Below are 16,205 nucleotides of genomic sequence, written 5' to 3'. Positions count from 1 at the left end.
GACGCACGCAGCGCATTAATGTGACTGCATGCAGTTCAGACTTGTACGACGTTAAAAGTGATGGATACGTTACGAGGTCAGAAGTAGCGAGCTTTCCGTTGCAACTTCTCCAGTAAAGAAGCCGGGGTGTTTATTCAAACATGAATCTGGCACATTGTGATTAATGTAAAGGACTGGATGAAAGGGACTAAAGAAAGCCTGTGATGACAAAGGTCTATGCAGGAGTAGGCAGGAGAAAGAGGAGGGGAGACAGTTGGTGGCACCAACACGGTCTGTGGTCATCAGTCATTACTCTGTCTTTGCGCTGTCTCACAGCTCTGCAGCTGTTCAGCCTGAGACAACAGACACGACTGGACAGGATGCAGCAGGCGCACAGTTTACCGCTGTGAGAAAACGTTAAGATTGTAGTGTTTGTTTCAGTTTGAAGGAGGTTGTTTTAGAGTATCAGCAAACAGAAAACTTCTAGTTCCCATATAAAGATGTTTATTTAGGATTAAACATAATACGGTGTGATTTTGGCTGATAATCCTAAAATTGCAAGCTTAAGTCTGGAACATTTTAGATCTATAAAAAGGAGAAATTATGTTTGTTTTGTTTTTTTTAAACTAAACTAGCATCCCAAAAGAGGAAGTTTGCAATTGAATATTCATTAAAAAAAAACAAAACAAACAAACAAAAAAAAAAAAAAACTCCCATTGTCATTACAGCTGCAAAGATTACTGGGTATGTTCTTAAAGTAGTGCACAGGTTCAAAACTGAGACAAAAACTACATAAAATGTGGACTAATATAGTACCCTAATAAAGCAGGTCTTTCAAAATAAAAGACCTCTTTGTGGTTGCTGATCCTGGAACATAAGTTGCCTTGCACCTATGGCCCACTGAAGGACTTATCAGTGTAATACCACGACCTCCCTATGTTTTAAGTCATGGTGTGAGTTCATCCTGCTGATATGCCCTAATTGTGCAGCCAGGCCCCATGCAGTGTAACATACACAGACGCACACTCACAAGAAGGGAGGGCGGACATCTGGTACATGAGAGCTATGATTAATAGGTTAATTAGAAATGGGCTCATCAAATTCACTTTGCACATCAAAAACTGGAACCACACATGACAGCGCTTACCCTGCGCTCGAGCGTGTACGTGACCGGCCGTGTGTGTGTTCCGGCCTTCAACCTATTTGCCCGGCAGTGATCAGAGCCATTTTCCTATCTGATCACTGAGCAGCAAAGCGGCTGGCTGAGACTTGATTGTTTATCTCCATCCCAAAAGAGCTGAGACAGCAAAGCGCGCGCTGCTCTCTTTTAAAAAGGTGGCATCCAATTCCTCCATGTCAGAGTAATCGACTTCTACAGAGGTCCACAGCCCAGGCGCTAACCCAATGGAGCGCATGGCTAAGAGTTTCGCTAAAATTTAGCCGGGCAGTGAAGAATCAGACTTTGAATTTCAATGACCTGTCAGAGGTTTGACAAAAGCAATGCCGGCTGCTGCTTTACATTATTTTTACATTCTGAAGGAAAACAGCTTAATACTCCAGAGTGCTGCACATGCCTTTGAATATTTAGCGTCTGTTGCTGACATTTTGATGAGTGAAGTCTCTTGAGTCGCTCTGTTGAAGATTTGCAATATTGGACAGATATTTTCAAGTGCTGGGCTTGTGATGGATATCCATTTTGCCCCTCACCGAATCATTCATTCTTCCAAACACATTTTATCATGGGACTGGAGTGTTAGACTAAATTTGGCTTCAGACTTTGATGCATTTGAATTTCACCGTCTCGTCTCTCACGGCTGAAGTAATTGCACAGTGTGCCTGTTTAGAATCCCTGATGCTTAGACTGCATAAGTAATATAGATCATTATTTGGTCCTTAGTGTTACATTAAAGAATTCAGGGAGTAGCAAATTGCTCTCTTTATGAGTTAGAGTGAAAACAAACATCAACAATTTTTTTTTTATATGTGCAGTTTAATATATAGACAACCCCACTTAAAAAAAAAAAGAAAAAAAGAAAAAGTATGCAATGATTTTTTTTTCTTTTGCCTCTTTTTCTGAAATGCTTCCAGAAATGTTCCTCTTGAGTATGTGATATTAACTGTTCAACAGCTCAGGGGCGTCTCTTCTTTTTTTAAATGCACGAGATGGCTCACAGACGCTGTGGACCTTTGCTGCTGTAATAAACGCAGTATGTGGTTTGGCACTGTCTTGTTGAAATAAGCAAGGTCTTCACTGAAGAAGGCATCATCTGGATACTGGAAAACATCTGCGTATTGTTCAGCACAGGACTCAATACCAAAACCAGGGAAGTACTCGATACACAGTACCGCTTTTGATACCAGGAGGAGGGGAGATAACAAAATTAAGACACATTTTAAAAAATAAAATAAAAATACTGATCCATGCAAATGTATTCAGCAGTCCTGCCTATTTATTTTGCTTCTAGTAACTTGGCATCGTGTTTTGCTCCTTATCAAACAGAGCTGTGAGGAAGCCTGTCGCTGTTTCTGTCTTGTTGATGTAAACTTCAGTCTTCTGCTATCTGAGAAACACTTTAGACACAAGTAACTGTGTTACCTGTTAAATTAGCACTTTCTATTACGTCTGTTACAGATAGGCAGGACTGATAAAGTTATATTAACATTAATTAGCAGCCCACTAGCTTAATGATAACTCAACAGAAGGCTAGCGTGGCTATTGGGTATTTGCTAATAGTTAAAGAGCTAATGTTAATGTGTGTTAACATGAATGAGTATGTAATCAAATAGGATTTTTAGTATCTGAGTACTGATTGATTGATTTTTTTGGCCACCCTAGTTCTACATGAAAGGGACTTTAGTGCTGTGTGCACTAATGGCATCAAGGTGTAGCAGTGACATCAGCGTTCAAACAAAAAACATTTTATTGCCATTTGTTCAGTTTAAAACCAAAAGAGAAGCTGTGTTCTCACATATTTCATTGTTCTTGTGGTTTATTTATCCCAATGAAATGCTACCAAAATCTGCCATTGCACATCACACGTCATTGTTCATTTTTGTTTAGAACATCAGAAATGATAATGGGATAATTACTAAAACAGTAATTTTCCTATTGTGGCCCAATTTAAGTGCATTTCCATCCACCAGTTCTTATGCACATTTTAAATTTGTCTGTGGGAAGGCCAAAAATGCCTCGACAAACACTTATTACATTTGATTCAAAAGCAAAATGTGGAAAAGTGTAAACTGAACAGACAAAACAAATCGGCGTAGGCAAGAACATCAGATATGTCTGGAGTGATGACGACTCCAGACATTCCTAAAAATTAATACATGAAACAAACATTGCAAGCTTTTTATGTGTTGTGGACTGTTTTAGTTACGACATCTTGTTACGCCCTCATGAACAGCCTTCTGATTGGACAGCAGTGTCACATAAGAATGAATAGAAACATTTATCTGGCCAATTTTACAGACATGTTCTTATTACTCTTGTTAAACAGTTTAAAAAAGAAGAAGAGAGAGACATACTTCGTGCGTACCCAGTGGTGGTTATGGCAAAGGAGGATGTGGCCGCTGATGTCGATGAGGCTGAGCCTACCGATGCCACCCGAGACTTCTTTGCCCATGTCTGCTTCAGCTGCTCTGAACAGTGAGCGGGGCCTCCGACACCCTCATGACCCCTGCTGACCTGCAATGGAGAGAGGCACGGGGTTAGTGCTGCAGTGTTAGAGCGCGCGGGGTCAGAGGTTAGGAGCAACGCTGTCACTGAGGTCACGTGGACTGACAGCAGTCAGGATGTCAGCAACTCTGAAATCTATTGTGTTCTGTGGCAAAAAAAGAAAGTGGAAGTGTAGCGAGTGTGTATTTCTGGGCCTATGTGTGCCTGTGCGCCATAAATAATGGATGAGCACAGAGATTGGGAGTGCGGCGGAGGCAACGGGAGAAGGCACCCCTGCCAACCTCGTAAAAACCAAGCATTAGGAATTCAGAGAGCAGCAGGGGAAGATAGCATTTCTCGGCTCAGAAATCCTCTGCCATTTGGTGCCACATAAATTTCAAGTCGTCTAAATGTACAGTCTCTATTTTCCAGCAAATTCCTTTCTAGCTGAACCACAAGGTGAACCCGGCTGGGCAGAGCAGACATCTGAAAACAACAACACAGCTGTGAAATATCGACAACGCTGGAGAAGACAAATTGAGAATTCCAGCTGTATTACAGAAACAGTGTTTTTTTCCACGCACCCTGATGCCCTATTAGTGACGTCCCCATGTTATACTGTGAAAAGATGACCTTATCGACTCACTTTGCAGGATCAACTGCCAAAGGAAGTTGCTAAACATCAGGTTATGCTTGCAACTAATTACCATCTACATTTCAGATCAATATTTTAGTTGTATACAACAATATTTGATGGCTTATTTGGTCTTTAAAACGTTAGAAAAGCAGTCATATTTCTTAAAGCTCTAGGTTATGTCTTTTAGTTAATTAGCTGATAACGATATAAAAACATTAAGTAAGAAAGGAGCAGTTGCCCATTTATTTCCCATCAAACATCTAATTGATTAATCACTTCCTCAGACCACATGCTGGACATTCTCCTACAGCTGACCCGCACCGAGGCTTCCCCCCCCCGTCGCCCTACACTGCTCTTGGCCTCTCCCAACTCCTCTAATCTGCTGCTAAGTAAGCGGGCGAGGTGCCACGCTGACTCTGATACCCAACGGTGCCGAGGTGTGGCTCTCTCTGTGGCAGCCAAAAAAAGAAAATAAAAAGGTCGAGTGCAATCTCTGCTCAATTTCTATTGTTCTCTCTCATGGCATCTCAGAGGCACAGACTGAGACGATGGCGTGTTGCTTTTGTACAAAACTGCATCACAGAACCACCAGCGCTGCCTACAGTACTTCCAAAGACTGACTGCTTAATGTTGTTTTCACGGCATTTGTCATTGTTCCCTTTGGAGAGTTTAAAACCAATTATATGAATTTTGTAGTCAAGTAACCAGAATCACCTCTGCACTCGGGATCACCTGAATCATCTTTCACTCTTGTTCTGAGCTGCTCTTATCTTCTCCCCCTCTGCTCTTATCGCCTTCTAAATGCGCCCTGCACTTTTTACATGCCTGCTTGCGTGTGACGGGAGTATCATCTCGGTGCTGCGGCTGGAGATTTCGCCCCTAGTTGAAAGCAGAAGTGGTGCTGATTGGAACCATTGCAGATAGTGCCAGCCAAATATCTGAAAAGCTTGCTCCTGCAGCTATCACACACACACACACACACACACACACACACACACACACACACACACACACACACACACACACAGAGTGCAAAAGTTGCTTTGACAGCGGTGCAGATGAGTCTGACCGTGGGCGCTCCAGGTTTTATGACCAGAGCTGCTGAGTGAACGGTGCAGCCGTGGATTAGCCGGCTGGCTTCAGGACTTCACACTGAGCCTGTGTGTGTGCGCAGTAAACACTGTATACTAACGCAAACAATGCACACCCAAAAGATGTTTTTGACAGACACAGACAGGGGAACATCGCCATTTGATAGGTGCTCAGCAGCTTATAACACGCCCTAGCACTGCAAAACATGCACGCGTGTGTGCACACACACACACACACACACACACACACAGACACACACACACACACACACACACACACACACACACACACACACACACACACACAGCAGTGGACTTGTAGAGCTCCTCTGCCTGCCTGTGTGTCCTCCAGTATTGTGCTGGAGCTGACAGGGAGTGGTTCATTGGCATTACAGTCACCGCAGAGCACAGCAACCTTAAAGAGGCTCCCTGAGGCATCGTTCAGTGTCACACCGCCCCTTCGTACCACCTTAACCGTGATGGCATATAAGGAGCCTCACACGCGCACACACAAATGCCAAATGTGCCCACCTGCACACAGCACAGATTGAGGAATGTATTACAATGAACAAGGATCAAAATTATATCTCATTATTTTATGGGGGGAAAAAAACAAACAAACCATAAGCCACATGTGCACACAGAAGCATTCTCCTTGTTCTTGTTGGAAATTAACTCTTGAGAAACCCACAGCAGGGTCATGAGGGCGCCTGTCAACTCAGCCGAGTTAATCACACACCGGGCTCTTGATGGGCTGCTCTTGCCAACAATTATGCTCGATGGCAAGCTAATGAGAAATTTCTCAATCACTGTGAAGCGCATGAGAGCCTGCTGCTGATGGAGAGCAAACGCTCTCCAGTGTACTTATTTTCTTTATGCCTTTACACACACACACACACACACACACACACACACACACACACACACACACACACACACACACACACACACACACACACACACACACACACACACACACACGGCTCTCTCACTCTCTCTTTTCCAAAGGCTGACCTTTCCTTCCCACACCTCCGCTACGCTCTGTTCTGTGTGCATCAGGGCTCTTGTCTCGCCTATAAACCAGCTCAACTGAAGGTGAAGGACCCTCCATCCCTCCCTCTATCTGCTACTCTATCCCCGGCTCTATTCTCGGTAGAGAACGGGGGAGGAAGAAGAGGCGGAACAGAGCGCGCCATCACCTTCAGAAGCTTCAAAGAAAACCTGCCAATGATTTCCAAGCATTCCTGAGACAAGAAAAAGAAGAGAAAAAAAAGAAAAAAAGAACAAGCAGCAGTATCTTCCTGCATTCTGCCGCATTGAAAAATAACTCATGAGTTTATCGCTGCTGATGAGCTTTTCCAAGTGTCGCACAAAAACGGACAACAGCAGAGACGTAAAATACGAACCAGAGCTCGATTCAGACACAACGTGCACATCTGCTCTGTGTCACCTGCTCGCTGTTCTCTGAATAAAAATGACCGCTTATGTTTGGCTGATTTCTTAAATGTTACTTTTAAACAAAATAAAGACACCAAACATTACCGTCGCCTTTCTGACTTCCACAAAAAAATTAAATAAAAAAAATTTAAAGCATGCAGCCTGCATGACATGCACCCTAATAAAAATCAGGCATCAAATAAACAGTTAATTAGGCTGCTAATGCTCGCTTACATTCGCGATGCTACAATAAAATTGATTTCGCTGTTTTGCTTAACTGAGTAACTAATCTCCCATTTCCTACCCATTTCTGCTAATTGCAAAGCAAAGAGAAGTACTGACAGGGGAGCTATATAATTGGACCACAGAACGATTAGGGTAAAGCCGATGAAATTATATCACTTTCATAACACTGCTTGCCTTGATTTCAGGACGACTGAGGCAGTGTCAGTTTAAGGAAGTGCTTGTAATAGCTGAGAGTGAATTAAGAGAAAAAAATAAATAAACAGGCACAAATGAGACTCTAATTGCGCTGCTCGCTCTGCCTCCAGGTCACATAAGGCAGCACGGCGCAGTAGAAGTGCAGCCAGCCAGCATTAATAAATTAAATCCACAGTGGAGCATGGAGGTAATCCATTACCTATCCCACAGGAGAGCTTCCAGGGAGTATCAATCTAAGCAATTAGTAGTAGAAACAGTAAACACAGAAAACTAACATGCAAGCCTGGCAGTTTTAATCTATGGTGCCTTATGAGACAGGAAGCACTCAAAAAGTCTGCAAGAGTCATTAAAAGTCAATTTGCAAGACAACACCTGCAGAACAAACAGGGGAAACGAGGGAGACGGGATGAGGTTGGCTGGAAAACGGTGCCGAGCGAAGCCTCTTATTGGCTGATCTCTGTTAATTATCCACATAATGAAAAGCAGAAGCAGAGCAGAGCAAACCAGCCAGGAGATTTGGAAGTGCTCCGGCTCGAGCTTCAGCGAGTAACACGCCGCTGACGGCACACCACAGCTCGAGCTGAGCTTAGTTTAACAAGCCAAAGGAAAAAAGGCTGGATGCCTTGCTATGACAGAAGAGAGGCAGAAAAGCTGATGCAGAGGAGACATTTTTAAAAACGGCAGAAAAAGGAAACATGCAATAAAGGGGAAAAAAAAAATAAAAATTCAACCAACCCAAAAAGTTAATCATGAAGAAAATATTCAAAAAAGCACAAGAACAAATAACACCAACTGTAACTAAATCATGTCTGCTCACTGTCAAAGTGCTGCAGGACGTACCTGCCTGGCAGCTCTGCCCTCCATCCTTTCTGCTATGCGACCGCTTAGTTTCCATTGTACAGGAGGCACAATTTGCTGGAGAGGAGGCTGGAGTCGCCTCCCAGCTCGCTCCTCGGCAGCTGCCTCCTGTACGCTCGCTCCACTGAGTGAGGGTGGAAGACAGGGAGAGGAGAGTGTAAAGGGAGAGGACGAGGGGTGTGGGTGTCACAGAGAGAGAGAGAGCGAGAGAGAGAGACTTGCCACAACCCATCAAGCCAGCCAGCCTTGGAGACAGCGCCAAATCAACAGCTGGCCCCTGTGTGATGTCAGAGCCTCAACAACCAGTCACGGCGGCCGAGGCCGGCCGGCGCAACAGAGCGGACTGAACCAAAGTCACCAGCTAAATGGGGCTCTTCATTAGCTGCTTTAGGATAGAGGCGGGGGAAGGAGGATGATAAGGAGGAAAAAGGGCAGCTAGGGACATGGGATAGATGGAAGGAGACCGAGGAAGAGGAGAAAAACAGGAGGGCGGGAGGTAGAGAAAAGAAAGGAGAAAGGCAAAGAAAGGAGCTCAGAGGAAAGAGAAAGGAGAGAGAAAGAGGCGGCAAACAGGGGAGGAGGAGAAGATTGGGGACAGGAGCGACGGTTCTGCAGCCAGCTAGGTGCTCAAAGAGCAGGTGGATAGACGATGGGGAGGCGCTGGCCGCTGAGAGGCCGAGCTGTTCACTGGGCTACCTTCCCATTCAAGCTGGCACCCTGCTTTCCACACACAAGAAATCAAGGCTACAGCTAATCCCACTGACTCAGAGATAGACAACACCTGAAAAACCTCCTGTTACTGCAACTGAAAGGAAATATGCTGCAATAAGGAATTTTGGTTTAAAAAAAAAAAACAAAAAACAAAAAAAAAAAACACAATAAATGCCTAATCAGTGCATCTGCGCTGATACTGCTTTTTTCCCTCGTTAATATATTTTGGTTTTCTACCACTGTCACTGCAAAGAACGTGACCTGTTTTTAAAATAAAAATCATTTTAAATAGTTTAAAATACTATAATTTGGATTTTTTGTTATTTATTTCGCCTTTGTGTGAGGGAAAACAAAGACCTAAAAAGTAAGTGAGCTGTCTTCATCATACCAATTTTTAGCTTTTTGCCAGAGCACTGCTGATACTGTACAGGAGACCTGGACAGCAGAGATGAAGCAATGCTCAGAAAATAAGTCAGATTTGTGCATTTATTTTGTTTTTGTTTATTTAACCAACACAAACATTGATGTGACACATCATTAGCTGGTATCAGTCAGCAGGATACCGATATTCAGCCAGTATCAGGGACGAAACAAAAATATTACTCCGTAACAAGCCCAACCCCCCCCAATCTCAAACTGCTCTCACAGGACTGCGCAGATTTGTTGCAGACTTGTGACATGCTAGCTCCCCCCTCAGAGGTACCTTACAAAGTTCAAAGTTCAACATAGCCCGTCTTTCTTTGCGTTAGCTGGCTCGACAAAACCTAAAATAAAGAGGCAATGGGTATCACGGTGGTGGTCACCAACTTTCTTTGCTAAACTGGGCTTCCTGCTTCAGCCTTTCACAGAAAAGGAGGCCTCCCCTCTTCTTCTGCACAAAATGATCCCTATGAGTGAACCCTACTCCAATCAGAGATGCGATCATATGAAGATAAAACAAATCTATAAAAAAACAAATTTAACAGTAAAATTAATGCAGCAGGAAATCTTTAATCTAGGGATCTAGCACACAGAGCGGTAAAGGTAACATGCCTCCTGTGCACGATTAAAAATCACCCCCAACAGCCTCCATTTCACATCTGCCTTTCATAACTTCAGAGGGGTTAACAGGAAAAACAATTAGGACTCCGAGCCTTCTCCACCTGCCTCGTTTACTTTATTAAAGAAATGAGCCTCTCTCCTCTGTACATGCAAAGAAGATGGCGTGCCGATAACTGCGCTGTGAATACAATCTACTTTCAAGTGACTGACAGGCTGTCAAAGACACAGGAAGTCACAAACAGGTCCTATGCGCAGCCAAAGTCTAGACTGCCATAATGTGATTGTTTTTGTCCTTTCAGTCACTCAGACTTTTAGGAGCAAACACAGTGGGCGGAAAAGTTCCTGCTGTCACTTAGCAACCAACAGCAGGCTGCGACAAACGATCCGATCCAATCCTGCCTCATAATTGTACCATTCGTTATGCCAGGTCTCTGAAGAATTTATTATTGTGCTTTCTTAATCCCATGAAAAGGTCACCAATTGAACAAACAATTTATGGATGGAGAGGATGAATTATTTAATGGCTCAGGCCAAATATTATAGGAATGAAAGATTTTTTTTTCCCCTTTTCTCCCCCTGGAAGGCGATGAATTATTTAGTCATCGGGGCCACATCTTTGGTGAAAGCTATTACACGGCAACCTCAACCTCAATATCGGATAATGTCATCAGCTCCCGAATACGGCCCAAACCCGCGTAATGAATGGTCAACAGAGCAGCGTGCTGCCGTGGCTCGAGCAGCCAGCGGGTGAAACTGTTTTTGGTAAACAATTATTAGCATTTATTTTAAGCCTCAGAGGGGAATGCAGACGATGGTAAGAGAAAATCTGAGCAGTGATTTGAACGTGTTGCACTCACCCAGCAGGTAAAAACCATGTTAAATATCACTTCAGCATGGCAACAACCAAATGTAAGATCTCCAAATCAATTATGGTAATAATCCAGCAAAAGGGCATGTTACACTACACAATATGGAGCATGTTGCTGCAAAGCACATCATCTCCACTCTGTGAAACAGCAGCCGCAGGGACTGAGCCGGCATCCACTCTCCGCCCACCAGGCTCCACTGGTACTGTAATGAAAATGATGCTATCATGATGCTCAGCCTCATTGGTGGCAACTTGGAGGCTCGTATGGCCATTTCTGTCTCTCTGAGTCAATGAAGCGATAACCATCTGCATCTGATTATCTGGTTATAGCTTAATTATTGAGCAACTACCAAACTAGGTTATTGGATGTCTGATTTATAGCCATTCAAGTTTCAAGTCAGGGTTTACTATCCACGTCTTTTTTCTTTTTAATCTCTCTGACAACACTAATAGAGCTGAACTAAACTACTGTACATCAGTGTTAACACTGTGGTCATTTATTATTATCTATTCATGCTCAGAATTGTGAATTAATTTGAAGCCAGAGTTACAATCCTAACTGACATGGGTGCAGTTATATTTTAATACAAAAAAAAAAAAAAAAACCCTTTCAGAGCCTGTTTGCTGGCCTCTCCGGTACCTCTGGCTAAACTGCGCAACCATGTGTGTAATTTATTAATAATAATGTGACTTGTTTTTCTGTGCTTTCTAGCTATAAACCAAGACACTGCGGGCTACAGCCCGGGTCACAGCACAGAGGAGGTTTGGTAGAATACATTCAAAACAAATGCATTTACTCGGATTATTGATTACTCTGATTTAATCACGTTCAGCGTAACTTAAACGATCAGTTTTGCAACATAGACTTTGTCACACCGGACTCCACTGCAAACTTGGCAATTGCATCGGCAAACCTACAAACCCCAGACAGACAACATGAAACATTTTGGTGTGGTAAAAAATTGAGGAGACTAAAATTCGGCCGATGAAATATTCAGCCAAGCAGTCCAACGGCTCAATTAAGGATCAATTTATTGACCTGGCTAACAGTTAACATCAGTCAGCTGCCCGTTGCGGCACATTACAGGGAGAGACAGTCGATGCAGGCCTGAAAGTTATTGAATAATAATGTACAATTTAACAACTGCTGTTTGGTTTTGGGGACGGACGCCGAATTTAAGTGTCCCTGCTCACAGTTTGGATGTGGTTTTTGGTTACGGGGTGTGTGCCGAGGAGTCAGGCACCACACGGAGCTACAGTTGGCGTCGGCTCGTGTCGGAGCTAAGCTAACGACTCTTACCTGGCACCGTGGCTTGCTAACGCTTGAAAGCGGCCAAACACCGGCGACCTGAGCCTTCCTACCCGAGCAAAGGGAGGTGCTCGCTGGTAACTAGTTCGTGTTGCATGATTACAACCACCCACTTAACATTATTTGTCGCAAACCAACAAATGCAGGACAGGATACCGCAAATATCTTATGTTGCCTTACCGCTTTGGTTTACAATCGGTGTACAGGAGCTGTTGTCTCCACCGACGGTGAAGCAGCTAATATTTGTGGCGGAGTGAGAGGCAGCGTCCAGCGGCAGGCTGTGTGCGTCAGCTCCCCACGCTCGACACGCAGGGTGTTGAAAATATCTCACGTTTGGTGGTGGGGTTTTATTGTAATTACCTTACATCAGCAAACAGGCAGGCAGTTTCTCAGACAATTTCGTCATTTGTTGCACACATCTCCAAAGAAATATATTTTTTTCATACCTTACGTTGAGTTGTGATAGAATTAAATGATAAAGCGCCAGGAAGTTACGCGGAATAGTCCGCGGGTGCCGGGTGATATAAACCGAGTGTACCTTGAATTTGCCGCGAAACCATCCTGGCGTTTCAGCTCACGCTGCTGGTTACCTGCAACGCTTGAAGTCCGCACTTTCACGGGGTAGGAGAAACCAATGTTAGGTTTATATGCTGTGGGAGAAACCTTGCATATACAAACGAAAACAATCTTCGTGTATTCTCATTTGGCTTTGCTGACCAAATAGCTCTGGGTTCACAACAACGTAGCACTGAACGGATGCTTGTGCCTTGACAAACAAGTGGTGATATTGCGTATAAACACATATAACATAAAAAATGTAATATCATTGCCTACTTACAGGATAGCTAAGAAGCAGCAGAACAGCGAGTAGTCAAAGTAATGTAGCTAGTTAGCTAGATAAAGGGTGGTGCTTTTATTTCTGTAGGGAGTTTGATGACTTCCTGTGTCCGCTACTACCTCTAGCTAAGCATGCTACAGACACACTAATTTTAAAATTGTTCAGGGAGTGTGGGGCGATCTGTTTGTCTGCCTGTTGTCGGCCCCTAACTTGTCATTTTCCTCGGTATGCCTCGCAGGGGCGTTTCCAGGCTGTTTTCAATGGTGGACCACAGAAAACAGACTCCTGTGCGGCCTTGTGCCCTAATATTCATGGAATTAAATGAAAGGTGGCACTGCTAAATGCACAGTGGTGATGCCAAGCAATTACATACATGAAAAACATGAAAACACACCTTGTGCCAGCTCTTAAGTGCAGGCAGAGCCAACTTTCTGTCCATATTGGATGCTTTAACTCTTAGCCACAGTCATAGTTGTGTGGCGTTGTTGGTTGGTGTACCTGTCTCAGTGGCTGTGATTACATGTGGCAGCATGGATTGACCAGAGTGATGAGGCAACACAGAGGAGGTGTTGTTGTTGTGACTGGAGGTGGCTGAGACAGGCATCTTTTACTATCTCTGTGCTTCATCATCCAGCCTCTAATAATTATATTCCTGTCAATGCCAGCAGACTGCAGAGGAAAGTTACTCACCATTATTATAAAACCAGCAGTCGGTGTGCTAAACAAAATCTGCTGTGTAATAGATGCTAATCCGTGTACAGTTTAGTTCAACAATTTTTATTTTTTATTTTTTTTTCTTTCTCCAGCCTAAAATTGGAGCCGGCTGCCTGAGCGAGGACCGAGAAACTGATGAGGACTTGCTAATGGAAATGGATAATAATGGCCTAGAGGCCTCTTGCTGTGATACAAGATGGTCGGAGCAACTGTCAGGCCTTCCTCACAAACTCCTGCAGCGCCTGATGCCTTTCCAAAGGGAGGGAGTGGAGTTTGCTTTATCTAGGAACGGACGGTGAGCAGTGACACCCCGGCAGCAATCCAGTCATTTTAAAATTAAATGTGCAGGTCGCTTCATACCTGCAAATCAATAATAACTGCTTATAAAGATAGTGGTCAATGAATATAGACCTGCAGAGAACAGTGGAGTACTGCTCTGTTTTCAGCATTACACTCCACCTCTGCAAGTACTGATTTATTGCTATGAGATGTTTTCAAGTCATATCTGTTGTATAAGCATACAGGAGAGTATTAGCTGCAGCTTAAAGGGGACGGCAGTCCACAGTAGTTGTCTGCTGGATTTCGATGTGCTGAATCTAAAGTGTCAAGAGTTTTAGTCATAAATTGTAAAGCTTTTACGTCCTGCTTTGTTATTTCATGTAATAATATTTCATCAGAAAATGTTCTTTATAGAGAAGCCTTAGTGTGAAACATGTTATTAGAAAGCACACTGCGGTTACTTCACCTCAGTTCACAAAAATAAACTGTGCTGAACGTATTTAGTGCTCAGCCTGCCGGGCCACGTCAGTCTGTTATGTCGAGGTGCGATATCGTGACACAGAGAAACATCAGTTTCTTTAGTTATCCAGAATACTACGACATGTTTGATCCCTTGGCTGCATGTCTGTCTTTGGATGTCTCCACAGCCACACGCATTTTATCATTTAGCTGCGCAGGGCCCCAGCCGAGGAAATGTAAAGCGTATATGCGTTTCATGGTGTAAGATTACAGATTCCCTGCTACCCGAGAGGTCAGATATAGATAATGTGAGATTAGAAATTTGAACATTTAAGTGCATATTCGATATAGTTTCAATTCAAACCCAATTTTATCAAAATTGGGTGAAAGAGCTGCCACCTGAAAATTAGCACCTCCTCCCGTATGGGCCATTTTTACCAAACTTCAGGGGTCAGAATGTTTTTTTGGTCATTTCTGGTTTCAGTCAAGATTGCATTTATTGAATCTAAAAAAAACTTACTTTTTAATAGTGGATTTCCATGAACTTTGGGAATATTTCGAGTGAAAACCAAGTAAGTAAATATATAAAAAATAAGGTTAGTGCAGCGGGAGGCTCAGGGCTGTCAGAGACAGTGAAGCTCAACCCACAATATGTGGAATAAACTGTAATGTGGGCCACTTTTGTTTATGTGTGTTTTGTTGGTTCTAAAGCGCATCCCGTCCCATCCAGAAGACATACAAAAACCTTCTTTACAGTAATGTGAAACAGAGTCTTAAAAAAAAATGGATGTGGCTTAAGCCGTGGGGAGAGCAACAGAGGGCAAGGCTGACTTTTCATTTCTCTAGATAAACCTTGTTGACCACTGTCGTCACGGCTCAGTCTGAACTGAACAGGGAATGAATCTGTGAGGGGTGAAAGAGCGCCGCCGTAAAGAAGGGAAGTGCGGTGGATTTATTACAAAAGGCAAAACAAAAACATTGTTTCTAAATGCATGTAGAATAATAATTGTGTCTATCTAAATTCCATCTTGTTTAATTCATCATTGGAAGCCAAAATTGTGATGGAAAATAAAAATTGATTTATTGCCCAGACCTCAGAAGCAGGATTATAAGAACAACAAGGCCTAGGCAGAGTCTGCAGTTATACCTGTGCACTTCCTCATGGGATCCTGGCCCAAGGCTGAGGCAGGAGTTAAGAAATGGTGTTTTTTTACTGCTTATGAGTTTAACTTATCATTTTTAAAAAGACACAAACAGAAGTTTATTCGCTTTAAAGAGACCTTGTAGAGTTTCTGGGCATCTGTAGTGCTATGGAGTGATGCTTTTAAGAGTGTGAAATCACCGGGGCTCCATTTTTGTCAGTGTGTGTGATGTACTTGTCCTCACTGGAAGAAAATGGGGGACTCATACTGATGGTAGGGCTTATGCATATTCAAGAGTAGGCTTTAAGGATAGTCAGTGGTCTTGATACTGAATGTGAACAAACCCTGAATATCCATAAATCCTGCAAGGTAATGATAAGCAAGTGCATAAACTTGATTATCATTACCGCAACCTTCAGTCTGTGATGCTGTGCTAGAAGAAGCACTTCAAAGGTTCTGTTTGTCACTGACGCTTTGATTTTTCACTTCCTGATGATGGTGATGATGATGTTCATTTGAGCATACAGAGCTCTGCAGTAAAGCACATCTTCCACTGTAGCATCAGTGTGTGATTTAATCAAATAGGATGGTATTTTTGCACAGATAATTTCCCTAATGGAGTTTTAAAATAGTTTCAGCTCCACTTTAGTGCAGTGAGAACTGAGATTTCTTACCAAGCTCCAAGATGTTATGTCGAGTGAGGGAACGAATAAAAAGTATATCAGTATTTTCTAAATCCAGAT

General features: G+C 43.2%; 2 protein-coding genes across 13 annotated transcripts in view; one reads left to right on the top strand and one right to left on the bottom strand.

The window, feature by feature from the left end:
- The window catches only part of r3hdm1 (R3H domain containing 1), a 55,856-nt gene extending 43,502 nt beyond the window's left edge, over positions 1–12,354 (bottom strand). For 6 of the 8 annotated variants that reach the window (XR_004021033.1, XM_030746942.1, XM_030746973.1 and 3 more), the window contains exons 1-2: positions 12,211–12,354; positions 3,508–3,667 (exon numbers count right to left, since the gene is read on the bottom strand). The gene's annotated coding sequence lies outside the window, so the exon portion shown is untranslated. Of the gene's footprint in view, positions 1–3,507; positions 3,668–8,083; positions 8,243–12,210 lie in introns of those variants that run through there. The other 2 variants (XM_030746950.1, XM_030746934.1) reach the window with 2 other exon arrangements.
- The window catches only part of zranb3 (zinc finger, RAN-binding domain containing 3), a 180,865-nt gene that overhangs the window by 41,513 nt on the left and 123,147 nt on the right, over positions 1–16,205 (top strand). Inside the window, exons 1-2 of one of the 5 annotated variants that reach the window (XM_030746910.1) lie at positions 11,352–11,384; positions 13,675–13,877. In XM_030746910.1, the coding sequence (XP_030602770.1) occupies positions 13,732–13,877 (146 nt within the window). In that variant the 5' untranslated portion in view covers positions 11,352–11,384; positions 13,675–13,731. Of the gene's footprint in view, positions 1–11,351; positions 11,385–11,746; positions 12,108–12,476; positions 12,652–13,674; positions 13,878–16,205 lie in introns of those variants that run through there. The other 4 variants (XM_030746895.1, XM_030746925.1, XM_030746901.1 and 1 more) reach the window with 4 other exon arrangements.

This window comes from Archocentrus centrarchus, chromosome 2 (assembly GCF_007364275.1).
Source record: "Archocentrus centrarchus isolate MPI-CPG fArcCen1 chromosome 2, fArcCen1, whole genome shotgun sequence".
Taxonomy (NCBI): domain Eukaryota; kingdom Metazoa; phylum Chordata; class Actinopteri; order Cichliformes; family Cichlidae; genus Archocentrus; species Archocentrus centrarchus.
The sequence above is the reverse complement of the archived record's forward strand: the minus strand, read 5'-3'. Positions and strand labels throughout refer to the sequence as shown.